Source organism: Pogona vitticeps, chromosome 1, assembly GCF_051106095.1.
Source record: "Pogona vitticeps strain Pit_001003342236 chromosome 1, PviZW2.1, whole genome shotgun sequence".
Classification (NCBI taxonomy): domain Eukaryota; kingdom Metazoa; phylum Chordata; class Lepidosauria; order Squamata; family Agamidae; genus Pogona; species Pogona vitticeps.
The window spans coordinates 81479189-81502948 of NC_135783.1; the positions used below are offsets into that span (position 1 = coordinate 81479189).

Sequence of the window (23760 nt, forward strand, 5' to 3'; positions counted from 1 at the left end):
CTGCCCAGCTGTGATGGACATGTGATGTTATATCTGCCCATTACAATACCTCCCCCCTTAATAAGTTGTTTTGTGGGGGAAAGCTAAAGTGCTTTTTCCAAAAACAACGAGGAGCAATATACAAAAATTACATTCCCCCAACATTACACGCACACTTACCCAAAATGTTTAACAGTTCAATAGCAGAAAAAGTCATACAAAATAACACTTTTCCTTCTTATTACTTTAAAACACTCTAAACAATTAATATTCCTTATACTCTAAGCATTTTTATTAATTCCAACAATATACTTTACCTTATCACTTTATATTTTATAATTAATTTTCATTAACTTTTTCCCAGAATTAATTGTTTGAGACCAAAAATATTTTTGAAGACAAAATATACTAGTCCCTTTTCATAGTTAACACTTTAATGTTTTTTTTAAATGAAATGTTACTGTAGTGCTGAGAATAATGTGAGTGATTCCACATAATGATAACATTCATCATTCTTGTACATTCTCTTAAGGAAAACGGCAGGTTATAAATACTTTAAATAAATAAATGTATGATTAATGAAAACATTCTGGTTTTCAAAATATGCTGATCTCCTAGCATATGATGAAGTGGGTTATCAAGCCACAGAGAGTTTCTTGCCATTTTTAAAAAAAATTACAAGACTTGCTACAAAAAGGTTTTATTATTGAAATCATTGATTTTAATTTCTTAAACACCCCTCCCCTGGTCCATATCCAATTGTAGACACGTCTGAAGACCTAGACCATGACTCTGCTTCCAAAGCCCATTGGGCAGATATGAACAAATATATGCCACCCAGCCATTGTTGGACTACAACTCCCATGGGTCCACCATTTTTGCAGTCCAACACTTATTTGGAGAGTTACACTTTGGTCACCACTGCTGGACAGTGTCAAAGACTTGCTTTTCCTCTTGAATTATCATCAGGATTTAGCATTTCTCTGCAGTGAAACCTCAGCGCTGCTTCCCCCAGACCTGTTGAGCAATGGTCATTCTGCCATGCATGCTGCTTGGGGTATCTGGGAGTTGTCCAGAAACTTAGATACAGAGACCTCTAGTTCTTCCTCACATAGCACTGTTTGCAGTCACCTAAAGTTGTACAGCTGCTCCAGTTTACATTTATCATCATATAAAGAAAGAAAGTGGTCCAGCACCGGGTCAGTCTTTAGGTGAGGTTCACCAATATTAGACAAGATTTAAAAAAAACTATGGGAGAGAACAGTCAGCTGTAACGTGATCATCCTTCTGTCTGTGAACTTGAACTGGCAGACCTTCAGCGGTGGTCTCAATGTTACTGCTGACTATATTTATTCCTGGCAAACACTAGTTTTATAGGCTCTTCAGAACAGCATGTAAAATTGTCTGGACAAAATAGCTTAGAAAAAAAAAGATCAGTAGCTACTTTCCAGAACGGAAGATTGCAATTTTCATTTATTCCTTAAAAGCTTTTAGAGTGCACTGTTGTTAAAAGCAACACAGGAGAGCAGAGAGCAGCAATGTAGTAGTTGTTTCCTTCGTTGTTTGGCTTTCAGTGCAAGTTACATCCAAACGCGTAGAGCAGTTTACAGTTAGCTCAGCCTCTGTTCCTCTTTCTCTCCACTGCCTGTCTCTGTTTGCTTCTCCCCCTACTCTAACACCAACTCACTTCTCTTGCACAGCCATTCATACTTGAGGCCAGGAAAAAAATCTGTGAGATGGCCCATGACTACAAGAGCCCAACATTTAACTAGTGTCTAAATATCACAACATTTTCCCCCTCATCTTTGGGGTTCTGCAAATGATGCATTTTGTGATTGATATTCGACACAAGATTCCTTTGAAGGCTGGCTTCACAAATACAAAGACTTTCCTTGGCAGCTTTCTGCAACATTAATGTGCTTTCACCTCTGAATATGGGCTAACTCTACTGTCTGTTTCTGGCATCAATTTTTTTTACATTAAGAGGTCTAAATAGGCAAGCTCTGATGTTTAGAGGCCCAACTTACAAGACCTCTGAACATGGAGAACTTAGTACAAATAGCTGCCTAATACATGGCTGTTCTTCTTTGCAAGCTAGGGTTAGAGTTTCTGCATTTTTCCTCAATAGTTCAGAGTGAGATAGTCCCTAATTAAATTTCAGATTTAAATTCTAAGTCACTGGCCTTAGGTTTGTGCTTTCAAAGACCTGGACTGAAACACTGTAGGAAAAGAAAGGTACAGCTGCTTTCCACTATCTCTTGGGTAACTGTCCATCTGTGCAGAATCAAACTGATTAGTAGACGGGCAAGGGAATCACGTTATCCTTTCCCCCTTTTGTTTTGGAAGATGGGCAACAGTTAGGGAGGCCATGTGCACATCACCAAAGAAGAGGACCCTGATGTGCATAAAATGGCATGTGCTGATCTATATGCACATATGCAAAACGATAAATTATTTTCACAATTTAAGCAAAATTATAACATAGCTCAGTGGAGAAGATTGTTCCTGTGAGCACCCAGACAACGTATGTGCCTGGTGAGTCTGTTGTCTGGATACTCACTGTGAATAGGCAGCTTCAAGGTCCTTAATCTCCCTTTTTACAATTCTTTATCTTTAGATCGTACCTAGACTGGACAGCCCTTGAAATTGCAGATAGCTTCAAAAAGTGGATTGTCCTCACTAAAAAAAAGGTCACACAGCAGCTGTGGAAAGAGTAAGGAAGGGCCTACTGTTAACCTTGCTTTTACGGATGCTTGTAGTATTGGGATACTAACTAGATGCAATTTTTGTTTACATTTTTGAAGCTATTTTGAGTTTCTGAAGACAGAAAAACAGAATATAAGTGGATACCTTTATAATCCCATGAGTCCCATGACTATTTAGCTATTTTCAAAATGTTCTTGAGTTTCTTCTTCTTGGAATCATAGGAATAATATTTTAGGAAAAGAAAATAAAGTTCTGTTGTGATTGCCAACGCAAAATTGGACTTGGTCCACGAGGACATAATTTGTATTTAATTATTTTTTCAGACATCCATTCAAAATTTGCAATCTTATATCTGTTTATCTGGCAGAACACCCTATTGAACTTAGTTATATGTACTTTTTAGTAGATTTCCATAGGAGTACATGGAACCCTTCCATTTGACTCCAGTTTGCTACTACTGGCACTTAATAAAGTTCTTTTGAGACCTGTTATTACACATTCCTGCACTGCATAACTGATGTGACACCAATATTATGTTGATATGACAGATGATTCATATATGTGATGTATATGGATTAATTCAATCAGGTCTTGGCAAAATATTTTATATCATAAGATGAATTATTAGAAAACAAGTGAAGTCTTAAGATTTAGCTGCGTGTGCGAAGTCCAAGATGCCTTTTGTGAATTATAGTATTTCATAATTGCTGAGAATCTTTACTACCTATACAGTTATTACTTACTGTAACTAAAATTTACAGCTATTATTTACATTATAAATATTTGCAATTGTATATAAATTAGACATCACACGAATATTGCTTCCTTAGCTGCAATGCCCAAAGGCAAGGTCATAAAAGCAACTCGTTTCAAAACCAATGTTGCCTTAGCAAAAACTGCACAATTTCAATAAATTACACAGCTTGAAAACAATTCCCTCCCATATTGTTCTGGACAGATACAAATTGTGTGCTGCTTTCACATACCCTTGAGGTAGAAATCAAGGTAAGGATATTTAAAGAAAACAACACAGAGATTGGTGGTATAGCAACATGTTACACTTCTTCCTTCAAGAAGACTGGGGTTAGGGGTGCCGGACCCTAGTACAGTTCAAAATCTGAGAGAGAACGAACAGATCAGTTTACTGTATTTGTTGCACATAGTGCCCTAGAATCCTCCCAAGCTGCCACAAGGAGCTGCTGCCATATGAGGACAGGGGGTTAGCTGGGCTGCTGCCATTGGACCAGGGGCTGTGTCACTCCAAACAACAGGGACCTTGATAAGACCAAGGCCCACCTCTCTCAGGCTATGTCCTGGAGATGAATAGCAGTACGATATTTGTTGAATATTTATTTATTTATTGGAATATTTATTTATTAGAGAAAAAAACCTGTGTATAATTTAAAAATGTGCTTCTGAAACCCATACAATTCAAGGGAGAAATTTACTGCATTTTATATAACTGCAGTTGTGGCGAGGGATTTTGAGCTTCTGCAGTTCTATACTTGTAAACTATGGCTAGGGGAAAGGTTCTTAGTATATTTAAATAATTCCCATTTCGGATGGCTTGAGTTTGTTTTCCCACAAGCTCGAAGCAGCTTCCTCTTGTATTTAGAATTGAATCTAACATCACGTGGCTACTGGATATCTTAGTGGTAGATTTAATGTTGACTAGAGCTGACATTCTGAAGAATAATATTCAGTGCAAACAAGAAAAAAAAGGAACTTGTGACATTGCCTTACAAATTATGGAATTACTTTCTGCTTATTGTTTATGATCAAGCTAATTTCAGACATGCTCCCAAGCCCACTACCATCAACGATATCATGCTGTGCGCAAAATTATTACTCCATCCAGAGTTCATTAAACCAGTATATGTACCTGCCTGGACTCAATGCTTCCATATTAACATAGGCAAAGCCCCCTGGTATTCAGCAGCAAGATGAACCGTTTCTCTTAGTATTCCTGCTTTGTTGGCTTTGTCATGACTACAGCATGATTAAAAATTTATGCACAGAATATTTGTGTTTGAAATACAGTTAATCAATATATTCAGAGAGTTCAAAATGTCATTTAGATAACTGGTGCCTAGAGATTGTTTCTGGTATGTTTCAAAAAACATTGCAGACATTTTATTGTTCACATAGAATGTGAGGCATACATTGTTACTATAGACCTAAATTTCTATGCAAAATTATAGCTTTGAACACAACGGAATGTTTTTTCTTAATTGTGTAACAAACAGAAAGCATTTACAGAGGAATAATAAGAATCAGTGAGCCTACATAATAAAAATGTTATGTAGCCCTACAAGTGTATGGCAGGAAAACAACTTGAGTCCAAATCCCAGCACTTATGGCTGAGCTTTTCATTTTAGCATGATGGTTGATACTATGCACATATTAATTTAGAAACCATTTCTACACTCGTCATTGTTTAGTCGTTCAGTCGTGTCCGACTCTTCGTGACCCCATGGACCAGAGCACTCCAGGCCCTCCTGTCTTCCACTGCCTCCCAGAGTTGTGTCAAATTCATATTGGTTGCTTCGATTACACTGTCAACCATCTCATCCTCTGTCATCCCCTTCTCCTCTTGCGTTCACAATCTTTCATTTAATACATAGATTGCAATATGGAGAAAGAAGAGAGGGGGCTTAAAATGTATATAAACAATGCAGACCATCTAGAACAGGGGTGATCAACTGAGGCCCTACAGATCACTTGTCAGTGAGGCAGCGTGAGAGCTGTGGTCTAAAAACATATGGAGGGCCACGGTCACTAATGTATCCTTTATCTCTTGTACTACTAGTGCCCTGCTCTTTTCCCTACTTACCTCAGCATTCATGTGTCCATATGCTGCCTGTTTGCAGTATGAAAATGACCATTGCCTCTTGGACCTTTTAATACATGAAACATATCCCTAAAGGATGTTTCCACAGTTTTGTGAAGATACAAATTTATGCTGTGTCCTTAGTCATAATCTCTGCTGATTTTTCTTTAAATTTTTGTATTTTTTTTTGTTTTGTTTAAATTATCTTTTTGTTGACTGATTTTTATAGTTACTGTTTTTGTTGTTATTTAGTCGTTTAGTCGTTTCCGACTCTTCGTTTCCGTCCTCTGTTGTCCCCTTCTCCTCTTGCCTTCACATAGTTATTGTTAATGATTCTGAAAGCTGTTGCTAAAGGGTGGGGTATACTTCAAAGAAATAAATATGTGCATAATTAGCAGTTCTTCAGAGATAGGTCAGGAATCTGGCTGCAGAGCCAGAGTTTGTGAACTGGGTCTGCACTGTTTCCCAGAATAGCCAGCCTGTGTGGCCTTGGGCAAGCTGGACAATTCCAGGGTATCCTCAGAAGAAGATAAGAGTAAACCACTTCTGAATATTCTCTACCTAGAAATTGGATTGACATAAATCGGAATTGACTTGATGGCACGTGATTATTATTATAAATAGTGATATGGTAGATTGATTTGTATAATCGTTTTGCTTTTTAAAAAAGATCTGTGTGCATTGTCCAAAGGAAAGATTATGACAGGACCTGAAGCACAGTAAAGAAATAATGGTAATACTAATGCCCATAGTTTGAAAAAATTAATTAGCACTGTCTCATTAAAATTTTCAACAATCAGCGTAAGCTTAATTTTTACTCTTAAACAAAATTGACATTAATTTATTCAGTAACAATTAATTTTTTCATGTTATTTCAATTTGATTTTAGTTTCAGTCATGTTTGTTGGTTTGTTTTCAGACTTTATGATCTGAGACAGAGCCCATGACTGCATTGCCCCTGTGATGGGTTTTAGGCATATCTTCTGTCTGTTGGGGGCTCTGACTAGCCAGAACTGTGTGGACTGCACACTCATCCTGTGTGAAGGGAGGATGAAGGCCCGCCCAAAACACACCCAGTACTCTCTCCTATGGCTACATTATGGTAGAGAAATAGTTGGGATATGGGAATTAATTTTGGGATAAAAATATAGTTGTACATGAATAAGGGTTCCCAGTGGGTAGAATGATGGAGTAGGACTCTGGAGAACAAGGTTCAGATTCCTGCTTAGCCCTGGAAACTGACTGTGGGAGTGGAACTGGTAAAACCATTTCTTAAATAATTCACTTATCTTGAAAACTCTGTTACGATCACTATATGTTAGTTCCAGCTTGACAGGACATAACAACACATACATGAATAAAAATTAAGGAGTAAAAATATTTAAAATATTAGCCATTGGTAATAACAAATGCTCATGATTACTAACTTTTGTAAGAGCAGGTTCTTTTTCTAGCATATCAGGCTAGATAAAGAAGACAAAACCATGGTAGCACTTTAAAAATTAACTGCTATATTTTACAGTGAGCTTTTGTGGACAAGTCCACTTCCACATTTATTTTTATAAGAATATTTTTTTCAAGTTTTTTTCAAGTTTCAAGTTTCTCCTTCAACTTCTCTGACTTTGTCTTGAGGTTCTGGTTTTTGATAACACGATAATACAGCAGCTTAATATTCAGTCCCTGAAATGTTGTGAATGTTAAAAAAAAATTCCCGTTTTGAATAAGTGGTTAACTTTGAGCTTCCCCCAAGAAGTAGACCTTTGGTCTAGATGGGTGGGATAGAAATCTAATAAATCAATCAATCAATCAATCAATCAATCAATCAATCAATCAATCAATCAATCAATCAATCAATCAATCTTCTTCCAAATACAGAACCAGTGGATTTAGCAGAATGATATTAAATCTCTGTATATATGGCAGGGGGAGGTTGTGCTCATGAAAGAGATTTTCTCTGTTGAACTGTACTGGACCATCTGTTGTTTAGAAAAGAAATCAGCACCTCTGTGCATAGGAAATCTTACTGTTTTAAGGCCACTGTCATGTTCTCCCCGTGCCCCCTGTTTACTATCCTTAAACAAAGGCTCACGTTGCGTGAGCCACTGGTTCTTAACCTTTGTTATTCTGATGTTTTTGGACTGCAACTCCCAGAAGCCTTCACCATCTGCTCTGCTGGCTGAGGTTTCTGGGAGTTGCAGTTCAAAAACACCTGAGTAACAAAGGTTAAGAACCACTGGTGTAAACCATTGGATTACTTCAGTCCACAATATAATTGACATATGTCTGAAAACGTGTCATGTGAACATTCTGCTTGAAGTGAAGCAGAATGAATAACATAAATCTTTCAGTTATTCAGTGTACACAAGCATTTCATCATCAGTTCCCTCATTACATAGTTTTTCTCAGCTTACAGTCTCATTACCACCCTCTCTAACCATCCTATCTAACTCCTCCTTCTCCAGCCAAGCCTCATGTAACTGCTGACTCTGCCTCTTCAGCCCTCTCATAGATTCATGTAAACAGCTCATGTATATGAGTTACATGGGTGGTCGCCACAGTCACAAATTCAAAAGCCTCCTTTTTATTTATCTTAAACTGCAGTCCATTCCATAAAATTTCTTCAGTTTTGCGATCCCTGTGAGGTACCAGATGAGAAGCAGTGAGTTAAATCAGCAAGGGAAGGAGACAGAAAGTAAGGGGAAATGAAGAGTACCACTGAATTTTCATATGCGTTTTGTAAGTACAGTGGTGCCTCGCTTAGCAATGTTAATCCGTGCAGAAAAAATCACTGCTAAGCGATAACATCACTAGGCGAAAATAAAAAGCTCATAGAAACGCATTAAAATGTGATTAATGCATTCCTATGAGCTAAAAACTCATCTTTAAGCAAAGATCCTCCATAGGGGTGGCCATTTTCGGTGCTTCTAACGTGAGGAAACACAGCGGGCGGCCATTTTGTTTCCCGGCGGCCATTTTGAAACCGCTGATCAACTGGCCGAAAATGAAGGCTTTGCGATGATCACTTCCCTGCGATCATCGCAAAGCAAAATTTCCCCATAGGGATCATTGCAAAATGATCGCTTTTGCGATGGCAAAAAGTCCATCGCAAAGCTATTTCATCGCTATATGGAGCAATCGCTATGCAAGGCACCACTGTAGTAGGTTATAAGAGTGTGTGAGAGCTCTGTTACCCCAGCAAAAACATGGTTACAATGGTCACATGGCAATTTCCTCCTCTTATTATCTCCTCATTCTCTGTTTATTTTTTTGGGGGTAGTGTCCAGGTGCTCTACTCCACTGGTTCTTAACCTTGGGTTACTCAGGAGTTTTGGACTGCAACTCCCAGAAGCCTTCACCACCAACTGTGCTGGCTGGGGTTTCTGGGAGTTGCAGTTCAAAAACATCCGAGTAACAAAGGTTAAGAACCACTGCTCTAGTCTAACACAACCATCGTGGCACCAAGCTGTTTAAAAATAAATGAAAAGGAAAGGAGGTCATTATTTGCAATGATTCAGCCTTCTCTGCCATCTTGCCATCCACCAGCACACACTTTTCTGCATGAGTTCCAGTGATCACTCTGTCTTAACCTATGCAAATGTATCCTATGAGGAAGAAAAAGCTACTGATGGCGGGGGGACTCTGAGATGATTTGCATTTCCTTTTGAATCATGTGCTCAATAACAACAAAAATACAAATCAGACTGCCCCAGTCCCATAGCATTTCCTGCATTTTTTTGTCAAAGTAGTCCCACTTTTGGATTCCCTGTGTGTTGTAGTGAATAGAGTGACAGACTAGGACTTTGAAAAACAAGGTTTGAATCTCTTCTCAGCCATGGAAACTCACTGGGGGTGTGGAACTGGTAAACCATTCATTAAATATCTCACAGTGGTGCCTTGAGTGCGAACTTAATTCATTCCAGATGATGGTTGTAACTCAAGTTGATTGTAACTCAAAGCACCATTTCCCATAGGAATACACTGAAAATGGATTAATCCATTCCAGCTGTTTTTTGGCTGTATCTCAAGTCACTGGTTGTATCTCAAAGCGTTAGTTCTCCTTGGAACTAATGCAAAAGCAGTTAATCCGTCCACTGGGGGGATAGTTTTTTTTAACCTGAGATGACTTCTAAGGTTTATAAAAAGGGCAGGAAAGGAGGGAGGGAGGGAACAATGGGGAAAAGAGGCCTTTTTTCCACTTGTATCTCAAAGTGCCGGTCAAAGCAAAATGTTGCAACCAGAGCTGGTTGTAACTCGAATTGGTTGCAAGTCAAAATAGTTGTAAGTTGAGGCACCACTGGGAAGCCCTACTAGGGTTGCTATAAATCTTTTCCAATCTGATGGCACATAACAACGACAGTTACATCTGAAGTCTGGTTCCCCACTCTTGAATTAATGGATTTCAGCAAAAGGATTTGGAGCAGTTGGAGATCTGAAGTGCACTAAATTTTGGGTGGGACTTAGAATATATACATCATCTTCTGTATGGAGCAGCTCAATGGATATGGTTCCTGTTTCAATTGTAATGTCAGTGTGTTCTCTACATGAAAATAAAAGTGTGATATACTTGTGTAATATAATCCAGGCCAAATATGGTTGCAGAACATGTTACACAACAGGTCCCATAGTCCTTGACCATTGGTCATATGGGCTGGGAAAGACACAGAGTTGTACTGCAACACCATCCATTTGGGAAAGACTACTAGGATGGATGGAGGAATGGAGGGATGACAATAAGATAGGGCATAATTTATTCCAGCATGCTTTGATCCTGTATTTCAGGGTTGAATGTTCCTGTCAATACAAGGATGAAGAATCAGATAACCAGATTTGAGTTTCATGAAGGAGTATCCCATGATTATATTTCATTTGTCTTATTGTTATTTCATTTCTACTACCAGGGAAGAAACAAGTGTTTGTGGATTTTGTGCCTCAGACACTGGCATGATTTGACCAGCCTTGTTTAATGCACATCTTTACTTGTGACAGAAGGTGCTGCTGTGCCTCAGGCAGCTAAATGTCTTGAGCCAGCCCTTTGATCAAACTACCAGAGGGCCAAGGATATGTTATATACACATCTGTATCAAAAGCTGTTTTGCCTATCCTATTGGACACTTTTCTGTGAGCTTCTTCTGGTAGAACTTGACAGACTGACCATTTCAGCACCTGATGTTCACCTTGATTCCTTCCAGTGCTGAGACACAGAAACCAACGTATCCTGTGAGATGTGCAGTAACTCTAGTTATGTCAAGTTGACTGATATTGTACGAAGAAGAATTAAGATAGCTGAGCAGTGTAGTGATAACGGTTGATTTTTCTTTCCCTCTCTTCTTTTTAAGTTTTGGAAAGCTCTAAAGCACAAGACAAAAAAGCAGCTTCATCCAGCCGCCCAACCTCTGCAGCTTTAGGGCAGAACACAAGCAACACCGGAGCAAGACCAGGTACCTTTTTATATCTATTAATTGCTTTTAATTGTGTAAAACTGTGGTAGCATTGGCAAACTGCCTGAGGCAACCTGATTGTGGGACTCCCACTTCAAGGAGGCTTGCTTAATATCTGTTTAATAATTATTCAGGAATTAGGTAAAAAGATTTTAATTCTCATGGATATTTGTTATGAAATATTTTGTTTTAAAATAAAAATTACTAGAGCTATATAGCTCAGTGAGGTAGAGCCCCTGACTGCAGAGCCAGGGGTAGGAAGTTCCATGAGGAGAGCCAGACAAAATCACCTGAAACATGGGTGCCCTGACACCCATATGGCCTTAGTCAGGCTGCAAAATAGCACAGTGCTTTCAGGAAGAGGGACTGGGAAATGACTTCTGAATATTTAATACCTAAAATGCCTTGGGAACGGTTGCTGTAAGTTGGAATTGACTTGGCACCACATCATCATTATCATCATTTTGAAATACTGTACAAGATGGAAGATTTTATATTTCAAAACTTGCATTGTTTGACTTTTTATTTTGCTGTTTTGATTACACAGTGTGCCACTTATATATTTTTTTTTAATTTGTTACTATGTGTTTGATTACCACTTTGTTTCAAATTGTAGCATAAACATCACTGGGATAAATAAAGGTAGCATTTGAAAATCTGAAATTCAATGAACATATCCTGTTTTAACATATCCCTCCGGGAGGTAGTGGAAGACAGGAGGGCCCGGCGTGCTCTGGTTCATGGGGTCACGAAGAGTCAGACACAACTTAACGACTAAACAACAACAATCCCATTTTCAATGTATTACTGTTGCATGCCTACATATGCATACATTTTTAGTCACACTTGTTACTGTACTTTTCTGTTCTAATGTAGAAAAGGCAGAAGTACTCAGTTCCTGTTTTAGCTCAGTCTCTTCCCAAAGAACAGAGATGATGACTCTCCAGACAAATGTGAAGTGCATGTGGAAGGGACAAGATTGCAGCTGTTGATTGATAAACAAATAATCAAAGAAATACCTTATTAATGTATTCTCAAAGGCTTTCACGGCTGGGATCCGATGATTGTTGTAGGTTTTTCGGGCTGTTTGGCCATGTTCTGGATGTTTTTTTTCCTAATGTTTTGGCAGTTTCTGTGACTGGCATCTTCAGAGGACAGGAGTTAGAACTCTGCCTGTGTTCTAGTTTAGTGTGTGACAAGAACAAATCCTGCCAGATGAATCTGATCTCATTGTTTGATCAAGTAACCTCCCTGATAGACAGAGGGAATGCTGTAGACATAGTATATCTTGACTTCAGCAAAGCTTTTGACAGTGCCCCATGATATCCTGATTAGCAAGTTAACTAGGTGTGGGCTGGATAGAACAACTGTCATGTTAACAATATAGTTCTACAGTACTATAATGTCACATAATAATCTTCCCCAACATTTGATTTGACAATTCTCATCATTCCCTTGACCTTGCTAGCTGTGGATAACAGGAATATAGTCCAACACATTTGGAGAGTGCTAGGTCACTGAAGGCTGTCATAGACCTATTACAAAGGAAGAGTAATACAAGTAATTATGAGAAACTGACAGGAGTTTTCTCATCCCATTTGTATTTTTTTCTGCAGCTGCCTAGTTCTGAAAATACTTATTCCTGAAAATAAATTTCCAAGATTCTCCTCAAGGACCTGTACTCTGTGTCATAGAAGTGTGAAAACGTTGTCAGAAATGCAGTCTAGAAATAACAAAACATTTTGTCAGGAAGGCATTTTATAGCAATCCTGTGCTCTGTAAACTGTGGATTTTGTGTGTAACAATGCATTACTGAAATTTTTGCATCCATTTATTGTTTCTTGACACACTTTGTAGTGGCATATTTATAGCATAACTCTGATCTATTCAAACATCTGAAAAGCAAGAAGCAGTCAGAGAGGTGTACCCTTGAGGCCTGACCGGATCTGAAGTATGGACATCGTCTCTACTTCTGTTTCCCTTACTTGCCAGGACTGAAACATAGATTTTGCTTTACTTAAAGCAATGACCTTGCTTCGTGTACAATTGTATAACACTCCAGCAGTACATTTCCTTTCCTTCTTTTATAGCACTTGGCAGGCACAGTGACAAATAAATCAGAGAAGAGTTATGTTTCCTTAGGCATATGCATTGGGCTCACAGTCAACTTTACAGCCATCTCAGTGGCATTTGTTGTGCAGAGCAGAGATGTCTTCAGGCAAGTGGGGACTGAACACTGCAACAAGGATAGATTGAAAATATCCGTAAAAACTCCAGCTAATTTTGCAGCACAGCTCCTAATAACTCGTCCCATGATTCCATCTGGTCCAGCTGCCTTTCGAACGTTAATATTCTTGATAGCGCGTCTCACATCTGAAATCTGCAGTACTAGTGGTTGTCTGTTGATGGTAGATTCTAGTGATGTATTATAGACAGTAGGTGCTGGAATAATGGTTGTTCCTGTTTCCACCTCAAAACGGCTGAAAAATTGATTTAACTGCTCAGCCAAAAAATCACTGCTGCTACACAGACTGTTTTTGTTACTCTGCCCCATGATTTGTCGTAGGCCATGCCATACTCGATGAGTGTCAGAACTCTCATGATGTTGCTCAATTCTCTGGCTGTACGTAGCTTTGGCATCCCTAATGCCCCTTTTCAGTTTAGCTCTGGCCTCTCTGTACTGTAGTTCATCACCAGAATGAAAAGCAGCATTTCTGGCTTTTAATAAAAGGCGCACTTCTCTGTTTAGCCAAGGCTTGTTATTAGATAACACTCGTACTTGTCTGGTAATAGTAACAACATTGATGCAGCTTTTGATATAAAACAGTACTGTCGAGGCATAAGTAAAAAAAAAAAAACAAAAAAAAAACTAGTTCTGTGCCACCACCTAACTACTGTTAACATGACAAGGCTATCTTACCCTGAAGCCCTTTGCATCACCTAGACACCTACTCCGGACAATAGCTTTGGAGCAGGTTTCAGGGGCTCCTCAGAGGGCAGGGTGGAGGTGAAAGGTAAAGGAAGGATTACTCCCTCCCAGTTCTGCTGAAAGAAGCAGGTGTGTACTGGATCCTGGCCAGTGTCTGCATAGGTTACACTGTCCGTTGGGGTTCACATGACTGGATTTGCTTCCATAGAAAACAAAAGCTTAAGGAAGGATAGGTTAGAACTTTTCATTCTGATGTAGGGATTTCACTATTCTAAGGATGTTAAACTCTTTAAGCATTCAGCTTATTGAGGACTATGCTTATTGAGGACTATGCTTATTGAGGACTATGCTTTACATCAATTCTGTCATACATCAGAATTGTCCATCAGGAAAACCTCAAGATGTTTTAGTCTAGATCTCTTACCGTCTATATTGTCTGGGAGGTGTCCTCCAACAAATCTGAAGCTGTCCTCCTGGAGAAGGGTGCTATACATTAAAACAAGAACTTAGGGGAAGAATAGGTTAGAACTTCGTGTTCAATCTTAAACTGGGCAAATTCCTCTTGTGTGCTTCTGGTTTTCACTTGCCTGTTAATTTATTTTAATACCTTGCATTTTCTAACATGATGCCTTCAATTACCTATTACTTTGCAGACTCTGCACCAGTACTGAAAGTTGATGAGCGACAGCGGCTTGCCCGAGAGCGGAGAGAGGAACGGGAAAAGCTGCAAGGTGAGTCATACTTACTATGCTGTCTAATTGGCTGACAGTTCTCATGGTTTGTAACGTGCCATTTGTTTGATGTTTACATCACAGAATGTAGAAAGCTGCTTCATATGACATCAAACTATTGGTCCATCCACCCCTGTATTGCCAACTCCAACCAGTAGCGGCTGTCCAGGGTTTCTCGTAGGATTCTTTCCTAGCTGTATTTCAGTGGTGTCGAACTGTGGCCCTCCAGATGTTCTTGGACTTCAACTCCCAGAAGCCTTCACCACCACCTCTGCTGGCCAGGATTTCTGGGAGTTGAAGGCCAAGAACATCTGGAGGGCCACAGTTCGACACCACTGCTGTATTTGGAATGGGGAATTCTACATGTGAAGTGTGAGTTTGGTCACTGTGCTATAGCCCTTCCCTTTGAGCTGTAACCGCTCCACATATGTGTAAAGCAGCATAATGTATGAGAATGTAATGAAGTTAAGACATGTCCCCTTTTGCCATAAGGGAAGTCCTTAGAATCCTAAGAAGAACCACCTGATGTCCAGTGTGGCTCTACCATGCAGGTGTTTCATGAGCTCTAGCATTAAGCTGGAGTCTGCTCACAGATGTCTTATGGTTAGACATGGGATATTTGTATTCATGTCCCTGGGGATACAAATAGAATATTGGCACCACAGGTGCCTGGGAAATCCATTCCCTGTCCTCCCCCAAGCTGGCAGGTCCAGTTACTGGTTACGTGCACTGACGTGCACTGGTCCATGGGGTCACGAAGAATCGGACATGCCTGAACGACTAAACAAACGATGGCAGTGTGTGTGGCCAATATCATTCCCATTGCACCAACCATGGAAGTAGCCCAGCCAACACTTCCCTGCCTCTTCCTGCAACTGACCGCTCAACAGCTCAGCTGGGAGACTCATCATCCAGCCTCTTCACCAGATAGGTCAGCTGCACGAGGAGGCAGGGAAGCTCAGGCTGTGCTACTTCTGTGATTGATGCAACAGGAACAATGCCAGCTGTGTGCACCGCAGTGACTGATAATTGGACCTGCTGGTTCAGGGGGAGGAACTGAACTTCTCAGGCACGTGTGGTGCCAATATTCATATCCTCAAAGATACAAATACGAATATCCCATGTCTATTTATGGTTCACTCTTGGGGCTCTAAATATGGCAGAGAGGAGTAATCCAAGCCTTGTTCTCATGGTCTATGCTAGCTATATCCTACATACTGAAATTAGTTATCTGGACGTACACTGACACACATTGTGATACTATGCCTTATGAATGCCTTGATAGGACCCTAACTGCACTCAAATCCAGAAGTTAGAGACCCAAAATACAAACTTGGCCATGGTGTCAAAGAGCACAAGCATCCAAAGAAGATTATCAGAAAGGCTATTTTGTCCTAAATGAGTATCTTGTAGGGCAGGAAAATTCTCAATGTAATAAATATGGAGGGGGACACACCTTTTTTTGACCCAGGGATTTATTTCTCATTTGGGGAGCATTCAAGAGGCCACATACCAGGGGGCAAGGGGTGAGGTGGGGTGAAGGAAGTATTAATGTACAGTGGTGCCTCGCATTACAATGTTAATTCATTCCAGCGAAATCGCTGTAGAACGAAAACATCATAAAGCGAAATTAAAAAGCCCATAGAAACGCATTAAAATCTGTTTAATGCGTTCCGATGGGCTTAAAACTCACCGTCCAGCGAAAATCCTCCATAGGGCGGCCATTTTCGCTGCCTGTCTTGCGAGGAATCCGTCCCTAAACACAGCGGGGAGCCATTTTATTTACCCGGCGGCCATTTTGAAACAGCCGATCAGCTGTTGGAAAATCGTCGTTTTGCGAAGAATCAGTTCCCGAAGCAGGGAACCGATCATCGCAAAGCTAAATTCCCCCATAGGAAACATCATTTTGCAATAGCAAAAAGTTCATTGTAATGCGATTTCGTCATTAAATGAAACGATCGTAATGTGAGGCACCACTGTATTCATAAAGTCGATAGGGCCATATGTACTTCATACCAAGTAGGATATGTTCAGACATTTTACACATTATTCACCAAGCATATAGCATATAGCTCCTATTATAGCTGTTATAGCTACGATAGTATACTTATCCATTATAAATTTGTCCCATTCCTTTTAAAAGCCATCTAAACTACTGGCCTTTATTATATCTTGTAATATTGAATGTCATACAGGGAGTTGTTGGCATGGGAAACAGACTGCGTTCTGCTCTCAGAGGTCTCTCTGTCAACTTTCTCTGCCTCTAAATCTGCATTCTGCAACAAATGGAAATTTGCTTTATAGTCTAAATGTAGCAGCATGCAGATTGTCTAGTTAGAATGTGAAATAATTAGGTTGCTTTGCATTTTGTTCCATCACAAATGCCAAAATAAAGAAACATCAACAGGATCAGCTGAAGGTAAATGCACTGCTGCTATTATCCGCTGTTATCAGCTATTTAAAACATGGCAAGTTGACAGTTTTCATACTGAGAAGGGTGGTTTTCTTTTTTTTCAGAAGGCTGTTCTCTGATGGGAATGCTTTCCATGCAAAGGAGAACAAACATAATTATATCAAGCTAGTTTATTTATCACAGTGTCCATTAATTTCCTTGGAGATTACAGTTTTCTGAGACAATATGAGATTTCCGTGGCAGTTCTAAGCCCTTTCATAGAAGTACAGTGAGTTTGGCAGCTGGATGTATTTTAAACATCCAGCAGCACTGTACCTTTAGCCATTCATTTGCTCTTCAAAACTGCAGGCCTGCTTAGAAGCATCTGGACTGCAAGTGAGAAAGAGGAGCTAAAGACAGCTTGGCATTTTTAGTTTTTCTTTCTACCTTTCATGAATGCAAAAAACTCTTAATTTTATGAAAAATGACATCCTCAATATGGTATCAGCTAGTTTGTTATAATTTTAAATAGATTATAATGGCACAGTACATTTACCTGTAACTGACCCTGTTTACATTTGTTTTAATATTTGAAATGGAACAGAAAGCAACGGAATCTAATTATTTCACAATCTAATTAGATAATATGGCTTTATATCAGGACATAAAACATAATTGCATTGGTCTCAGAAAGCACACAGATAAGCATTATGATATTAACAAGGTTCCTCCTTCCTTCTTCCATTTACATTAGTGTTGCAACAGTATAGTTGGTGCATCACTCTTTCAGTTTCAGGTGGCAGGTGAGCTTGCTCATGGCCTGATTGGAACCAAGTGTTCTTTCTTGCCAGGAAAGGGGCAGGGAATGCTCTCAAGTTTGGCCAATGGATGGGGTCATGTTAGTTCACCTCTTTGCCATGAGACTGCCCCTGTGAAGCAGAGGACTCAGGCTCCTAGTGCTGTTGATCCCTCTAGCTGCTATGCACTTCCGCTAACCTATGAGCTCTATCCCATATTTATTCATTTGTTGATCAACAAAGTGAACCTAAGTGCTTATAGGCATCATTTTTTAAAAAAAACTTCTCCCTTAGGCAGTTTCCTTTATTGTATTGTAGCTACTGCTGAAACCCGAAAAGTCAAGATTTAGCTGAGCAGCCTGGTCTAAATTTGAAGGAATGAACCAGGATCCCGGAATGAGTGAAGCAAAGTTAGGACTTGGAAAAGGAAGCAATACGTGACCTGTCTGTCGTATTTTGACCCCAAGAACTCTGTAGGCAAGAATTTGCCTGAAATTTGAAGCGCAAGAACTGTTCTCAAGGTTCTTAAAGCATTCATAAGACCAGGATAAAGTGCCTCCAGATATGCTGTTTAAAAGTGTTCAAATCAACTTTCACCTTCCTTGTTCAGAAAAAAAATAGCAGATGACATCATCTTTATTTTGTGTGAACTGGTTTTCCACATTTGTACTTGCTCCGCTTTCCTATAAGGAGCTGAAATAGCAGATAATTGTTTATGCACTCTGGAATTCTAAAAATACTCAGTCAACCTCAGCACACTGAAAGAGTTGTGGCATCTTGTAACACTTCATTTAGCATGCAAGTGCTGATGCCCTGTCTCTATAAATTTTGATGCAGGGCAATTTTTCCCCGACTGCAAATTGGCAGGCATTCAATGAGAACAGAATACTCTAGTTTTCCACCCAAAATAAGTCTAAGCACTAAATCATGGAAGGAACATTCTATGGAGACAGGTGTTTTGTTAAACATGTCCCAATTAAAAAGTTTATCTCATTTTCTAAAGAAAGTTTATTGGTCACTCGAAAGGAGCATTTATTATGCAGAATTAAACTCTGCTGGTTTCCAATCTTTAGATGGACCTGTCCTTGAGTTTGTACTAGAAATGGCATTTCATATTTGTTTCCCTGGGGAAATGAATATGAATGCTGTGGTGGCCCAATCCTGCCCCCACCCCAGATCTGGCCAGGCCACTTACTGAGCTCTCTGCAGAACTCAGTTGTGTCATCATCATCACATCAATCCCAGAAAGAACCAGACTGGCCCTTCCCATGCAACTGACCACTCATCGGCTGAGCAGGGAGACTCCCCATCCCACCTCCACACCAAAGTGGTTGGCTGCTCAGGGAGGCGGGGAAGGGCCGGTCAGGAAACTTATCACAAAGTGCCCATCCCTAATTTGTACCTATTTGATACAGAAGGGGCTTCCAAGATCTGATGTGGAATCTTCAGTGCATCAAGTGTTTAAAGGTATCATACTTCATAAAGCTGGATACATATCACAGTTTCATGTGATCGGACAGGTTGGATTAGAATCTATAAATATCCATGGAAGTGCTATATTAAACTATTATTTCTGTACTCATGAAACAAGCAGTACTTCTTTGTATGCTATCTCACTATTGGGAAACAAACTAATACACATATTTCCACAGTTGGAATACACATCTTACTAATGTTGTGTTATGCTTCAGTTCATCCAGAACAGTTGAGATTTTAACTTCTTCCCTTCCAAAAAGCTCCCTGAACATGCAAAGGGCAATTCATTAATTTTAATAATCAGAATCTTTTATTGGCATTCATAGCACAATCCATGTCTTGCCATCAAATCTATGATATATGTATAGAAATGGTCCCTTGTTGGCAAGGCAGTGAGGTGTGGTAAAAATTTAGATAGGATTTCTATCAAGTTGCTTTATATATTTTAGCAACTGTAATTCAAGGGGTCACCTTCTAAAAGTGCTCACTACTCAGAACCAAACTGTTTTGTCCATTATTCATCATGTTCTCAAAAACTGCAGCAGCTGCCAAATATCGGCTCTGTGTTTGTTCTGTATCAGTGGCTCCCAACCTTGGGCAACCAGGTGTTCTTGGACTGCAGTTCCCAGAAGCCTTCACCACCAGCTGTGCTGGCCAAGATTTCTGGAAGTTGCAGTCCAAGGACACCTGGGTTACCCAAGCTCAGGAACCACGGTTCTATATGAAAGGTTAAGGAACGTCTTTCAGTCTAAAGACTGAATTCAATTTCAGAGAAGTTCTCACGGGTCAAATTCCAGTTCTGGCAAAAGGATAGGCTAAAATGTAAGCATATTTTATCTTAAATCTGTTACTGTTGAGAACTAAGCCTCAGGAGAGACATTTTGGCTTTTCACCATGCACAGAGACTGTGCAAAAGCTGGCAAGCCACCGATTGATGGTACCAGTGAAAGGGAAAGGCAGATTGGCCCAGGAAAGTCATAGCCCCGTTCATTACTTTTTTAGCTTTTTAAAAGCTTTTCTTTGTTTTTCTTTTTTGTGAAGTGCCACTATTGGAATGGAAGCAAAAATACTACACATTCATGCACCAGATATCATGTTATCCTCTGTTGGGCGATGAAAATCCTGAGAATTATAATTTATGTATTCATGTAGTGGGGCTATTTCTCAGCTGCTGTATGTATATCCTAAAGGGTAGCACCATATTTGGCTGTATTTCCTCTCATTATACAGCCATATGCACACATCATTTGTGGGATGAGGTATACTATCAATGAAATGATCTCATGTTGTGGGCATGGTCTTTTGTTGAATGAAATGCAAATGTCTACCCATTACTTCTAGAATATAAACTTTTTGTTTTGGCTTGAAAGATAGAACAGCATAATGATTCAATATCCATGTGATTATAAATATTTGGACAAAGGTTTTCTTTTAGCAGTTTTGTAATAAATACAGTTTAGATCATTTAAAAAAATAAGTACTGTAATGTGTCTGTTTGAAAAGACTAGAACTCTCATCACTCTTGGGGGGGGGAATGAAATTTTCTGATGTTAAATTCTTACAGCTAATGAACTATGAGTAAAATCCTAGAAACAGAATTGTATACTTTAGGTGGGTCCCTTGTTCCATGGTAGAACACCTTTTTGCTGGCAGAAAAAGGCCACAGGTTTGATCTCCAGTTGAAAGGCTCAGGTCATCAGCAACGAAGAAGACCTTTACCTGGAGAATCAGTGCCAGGTGGAGTAAATGATACTGGTTTCATTGGGTAAAGAAGGTATTTGTGTCTCTAGCAAAGGACAGAAGTGGGGTCAGTGAGAAGAAATAACATGTAACACTGGTTCAGGATAGAAAAAAACATGACCATAATTTCATTGGTTAGAGCTGAAAGGCTTAGCCTCCCAGAGGGCAGGAATACATGTGCCAAATGACTTGTCAACCATCAGATGGGCCAACTGACTCAACCCACCTGTTAGGCTGATCTGGAGCCACAGGATGTGGGTACCACATAGGTACATGGCTGTTGCATACTTTGTCTACCACCTGGGCAACAAGGCCAGACTTCTTGCTCCTGAGTTAGGCCTCTTGGCAGTCTTTCCTTACCAATATATCTTGAGGGGATCTCCCATATGATATTCAGACATGCAGGCGCCATTACATCAAAACTGGATACGTTACAATGCCCTTTACCACCCCAATAAGAGGCTGTCACACTCCATGGTCTAGGCAACTAATGTCAAAGCTAATGCTGCTTCAAGCAAGCAAGAGCAGCATTTACCATTGTTACATAGTGAAGTACGGTATACTGTGCAGGACCCCATCAGGTCTGTAGAGATAATCTTGACATGAAGTGGTACAGTGGGGTCGTGACTTGAGAACTTAATCCGTATTGAAAGGCGGTTCTCAAGTCAAAAAGTCTGTAGGTCAAGTCTCCATTGACCTACAGTGCATTGAAAACCGATTAATCCCGTAACAGGCCGTTTTTGTTCCATTTTGGTTTTTTTCTGGTCTGTAAGTCAAATCTCAGTCTGCAAGTCAAACCTAAATTTTGCGGCCAGAGAAGTCTGTAACTCAAAAAGTCTGTAAGTCAAGCCGTCTGTAAGTCAAGGGTCCACTGTACATCCACCAGCCCCCAGCAGCTGCCCCAGGTCACCTGAAAGTTTCAGTAACTGCTAGCAATGCCCATGTTCTGGGGGTCCCAGACCACCTTTCAATTCTGAGTCTTCAGTAGGTCAGCTAAAAAAAAAACCCACACTGGGCATTATAAACTTTTAAACGGTAGAGACAGATTGGAGTGAAGACTAGAGATGGGGGTATTCATATACGAATACCTCCACAGAGGTGGTGATAACAAGGGTCCGGCCCCATGGTGCTGGATGGTCCACTCACCGATCTGCTGCTGCCACGGGCTCTGCACTAGCATCCTATCACTCCAGAGCTTGTGATTGGCGAGCCACTCTTCGACCTGGCAGAGAGGCTTGTTGTCCCACCTCCTGCCAGGAGTGGCTCACCAATCGCAACCTCCGGAGCGATAGGATGATAGTGCAGAATATGAATACCCCTATCTCTATTGAAGACTGTGCTTTTCTGGTATGCCTATTCAGTCCCAACTCCCAGTTCAGCCCATCCTCATCCAGTTGCCTGACTGTGAGATTGATGTCCATTGAGACTCCAAGGGTTCTGGGGCTGCCCATTCACTATGTGGAAGCCTTGAACATGGTGGCTGTCTATTAATTTTGTCCACTTTTATTAACTAAACTCAAATTCAAAGTAAAAAAACAAAAATAACACAGTAAGGTCAGCCAAAAAATCAAAGTTTAGTGATTTTTTGCTGAGGCCGAAAAATGTCTAGGCAAAAAAAAAAGCATATTAAGCAAAAGGTTAAGGCAATTCTCTCTCCAAGGTCATTAGGTAATGGGGGAAGGAGGGTAGGGTGAAATACATTTTTCCTTATCTTTTATAACTTTTCACTATTCTTTGGCAAGGCAGTGGAGTGTTTGATGGCTGTACAGCTTCACTAGCTTTCAGAATGGACTTTGGTTTCAGGCTAAGAACTGGGGGTGGAAACTGCTTTGATCAGCCTAGATAACATATACTGGGAAATAGAAGTGTATTGTATTGTGTTTACCTCATCCTCTCAGAGGCTTTCAGTACTTACTTACTTATTTAATGTCATTTTTCCCTATAAGAGGTGGCTCACAGTCAATTAAAACAACACAAAAGGCACAACTAGAAAGCAAACATCATAAGAGATGGTATTAATAAATAACAAAACACATAATTATATTTAAAACTATGGATTGCCCGGCTGCGACCCTACCTTGACACGGGTGTGCTCACCACCTTGGTACATACGCTCGTAATCTCAAGATTAGACCACTGTAACGCGCTCTACGTGGGACTGCCTTTGAGGCTGATGCGGAAATTTCAGGTGGTGCAGAATGCTGCGGCCAGACTCCTTACCGGAGTGAGAAAACACCATCATATTTCTCCAATGCTGACCGCATTGCATTGGCTGCCCATCTGTTTCCACGTCAACTTCAAAGTTTTAATGCTTATTTATAAGGCCCTAAACGGTTTGGGACCTCGATACTTGGCGGAGTCCCTACTCCCACCAAGGTCTACCCGGATCACCCGTGCGAGCCAGGAGGTGAGGCTGAGGAGCCTGACGCCGAGAGAGCCCCGGATGGAGAAGACACGAAACTGGGCCTTCTCAATGGTGGCTCCTCGCCTTTGGAACAATGTCCCTCTGGAGATTTGTGCGGCCCCTACGCTGAGCATCTTTAAAATCCAACTAAAAACATGGTTCTTCACCCAGGCCTTCCCTCTAGTCAACTCTTGATTTTCTTCTTATTATTTTTCTTCTTAGTTTTTCTATTTATATTATAGTTGTTTTGTATTATTTCTGCACTTGCTGTGTTTATTGTTTAAATTTTATGTTGGAAGCTGCCTAGAGTGGTCCATTGGTTCAGATAGGCGGGGTAC

The 23760-nt window shown here is 40.2% G+C and overlaps 1 protein-coding gene across 13 annotated transcripts in view; it reads left to right on the forward strand.

Annotated features, from left to right (window-relative positions):
- MAP7 (microtubule associated protein 7) overlaps nt 1-23760 on the forward strand; it is a 140404-nt gene that overhangs the window by 74325 nt on the left and 42319 nt on the right. For all 13 annotated transcript variants that reach the window (XM_072996260.2, XM_072996262.2, XM_072996265.2 and 10 more), the window contains exons 2-3: nt 10852-10953; nt 14536-14613. In XM_072996260.2, coding sequence (XP_072852361.2) covers nt 10852-10953; nt 14536-14613 — 180 coding nt within the window. The remainder of the gene's footprint in view (nt 1-10851; nt 10954-14535; nt 14614-23760) is intronic.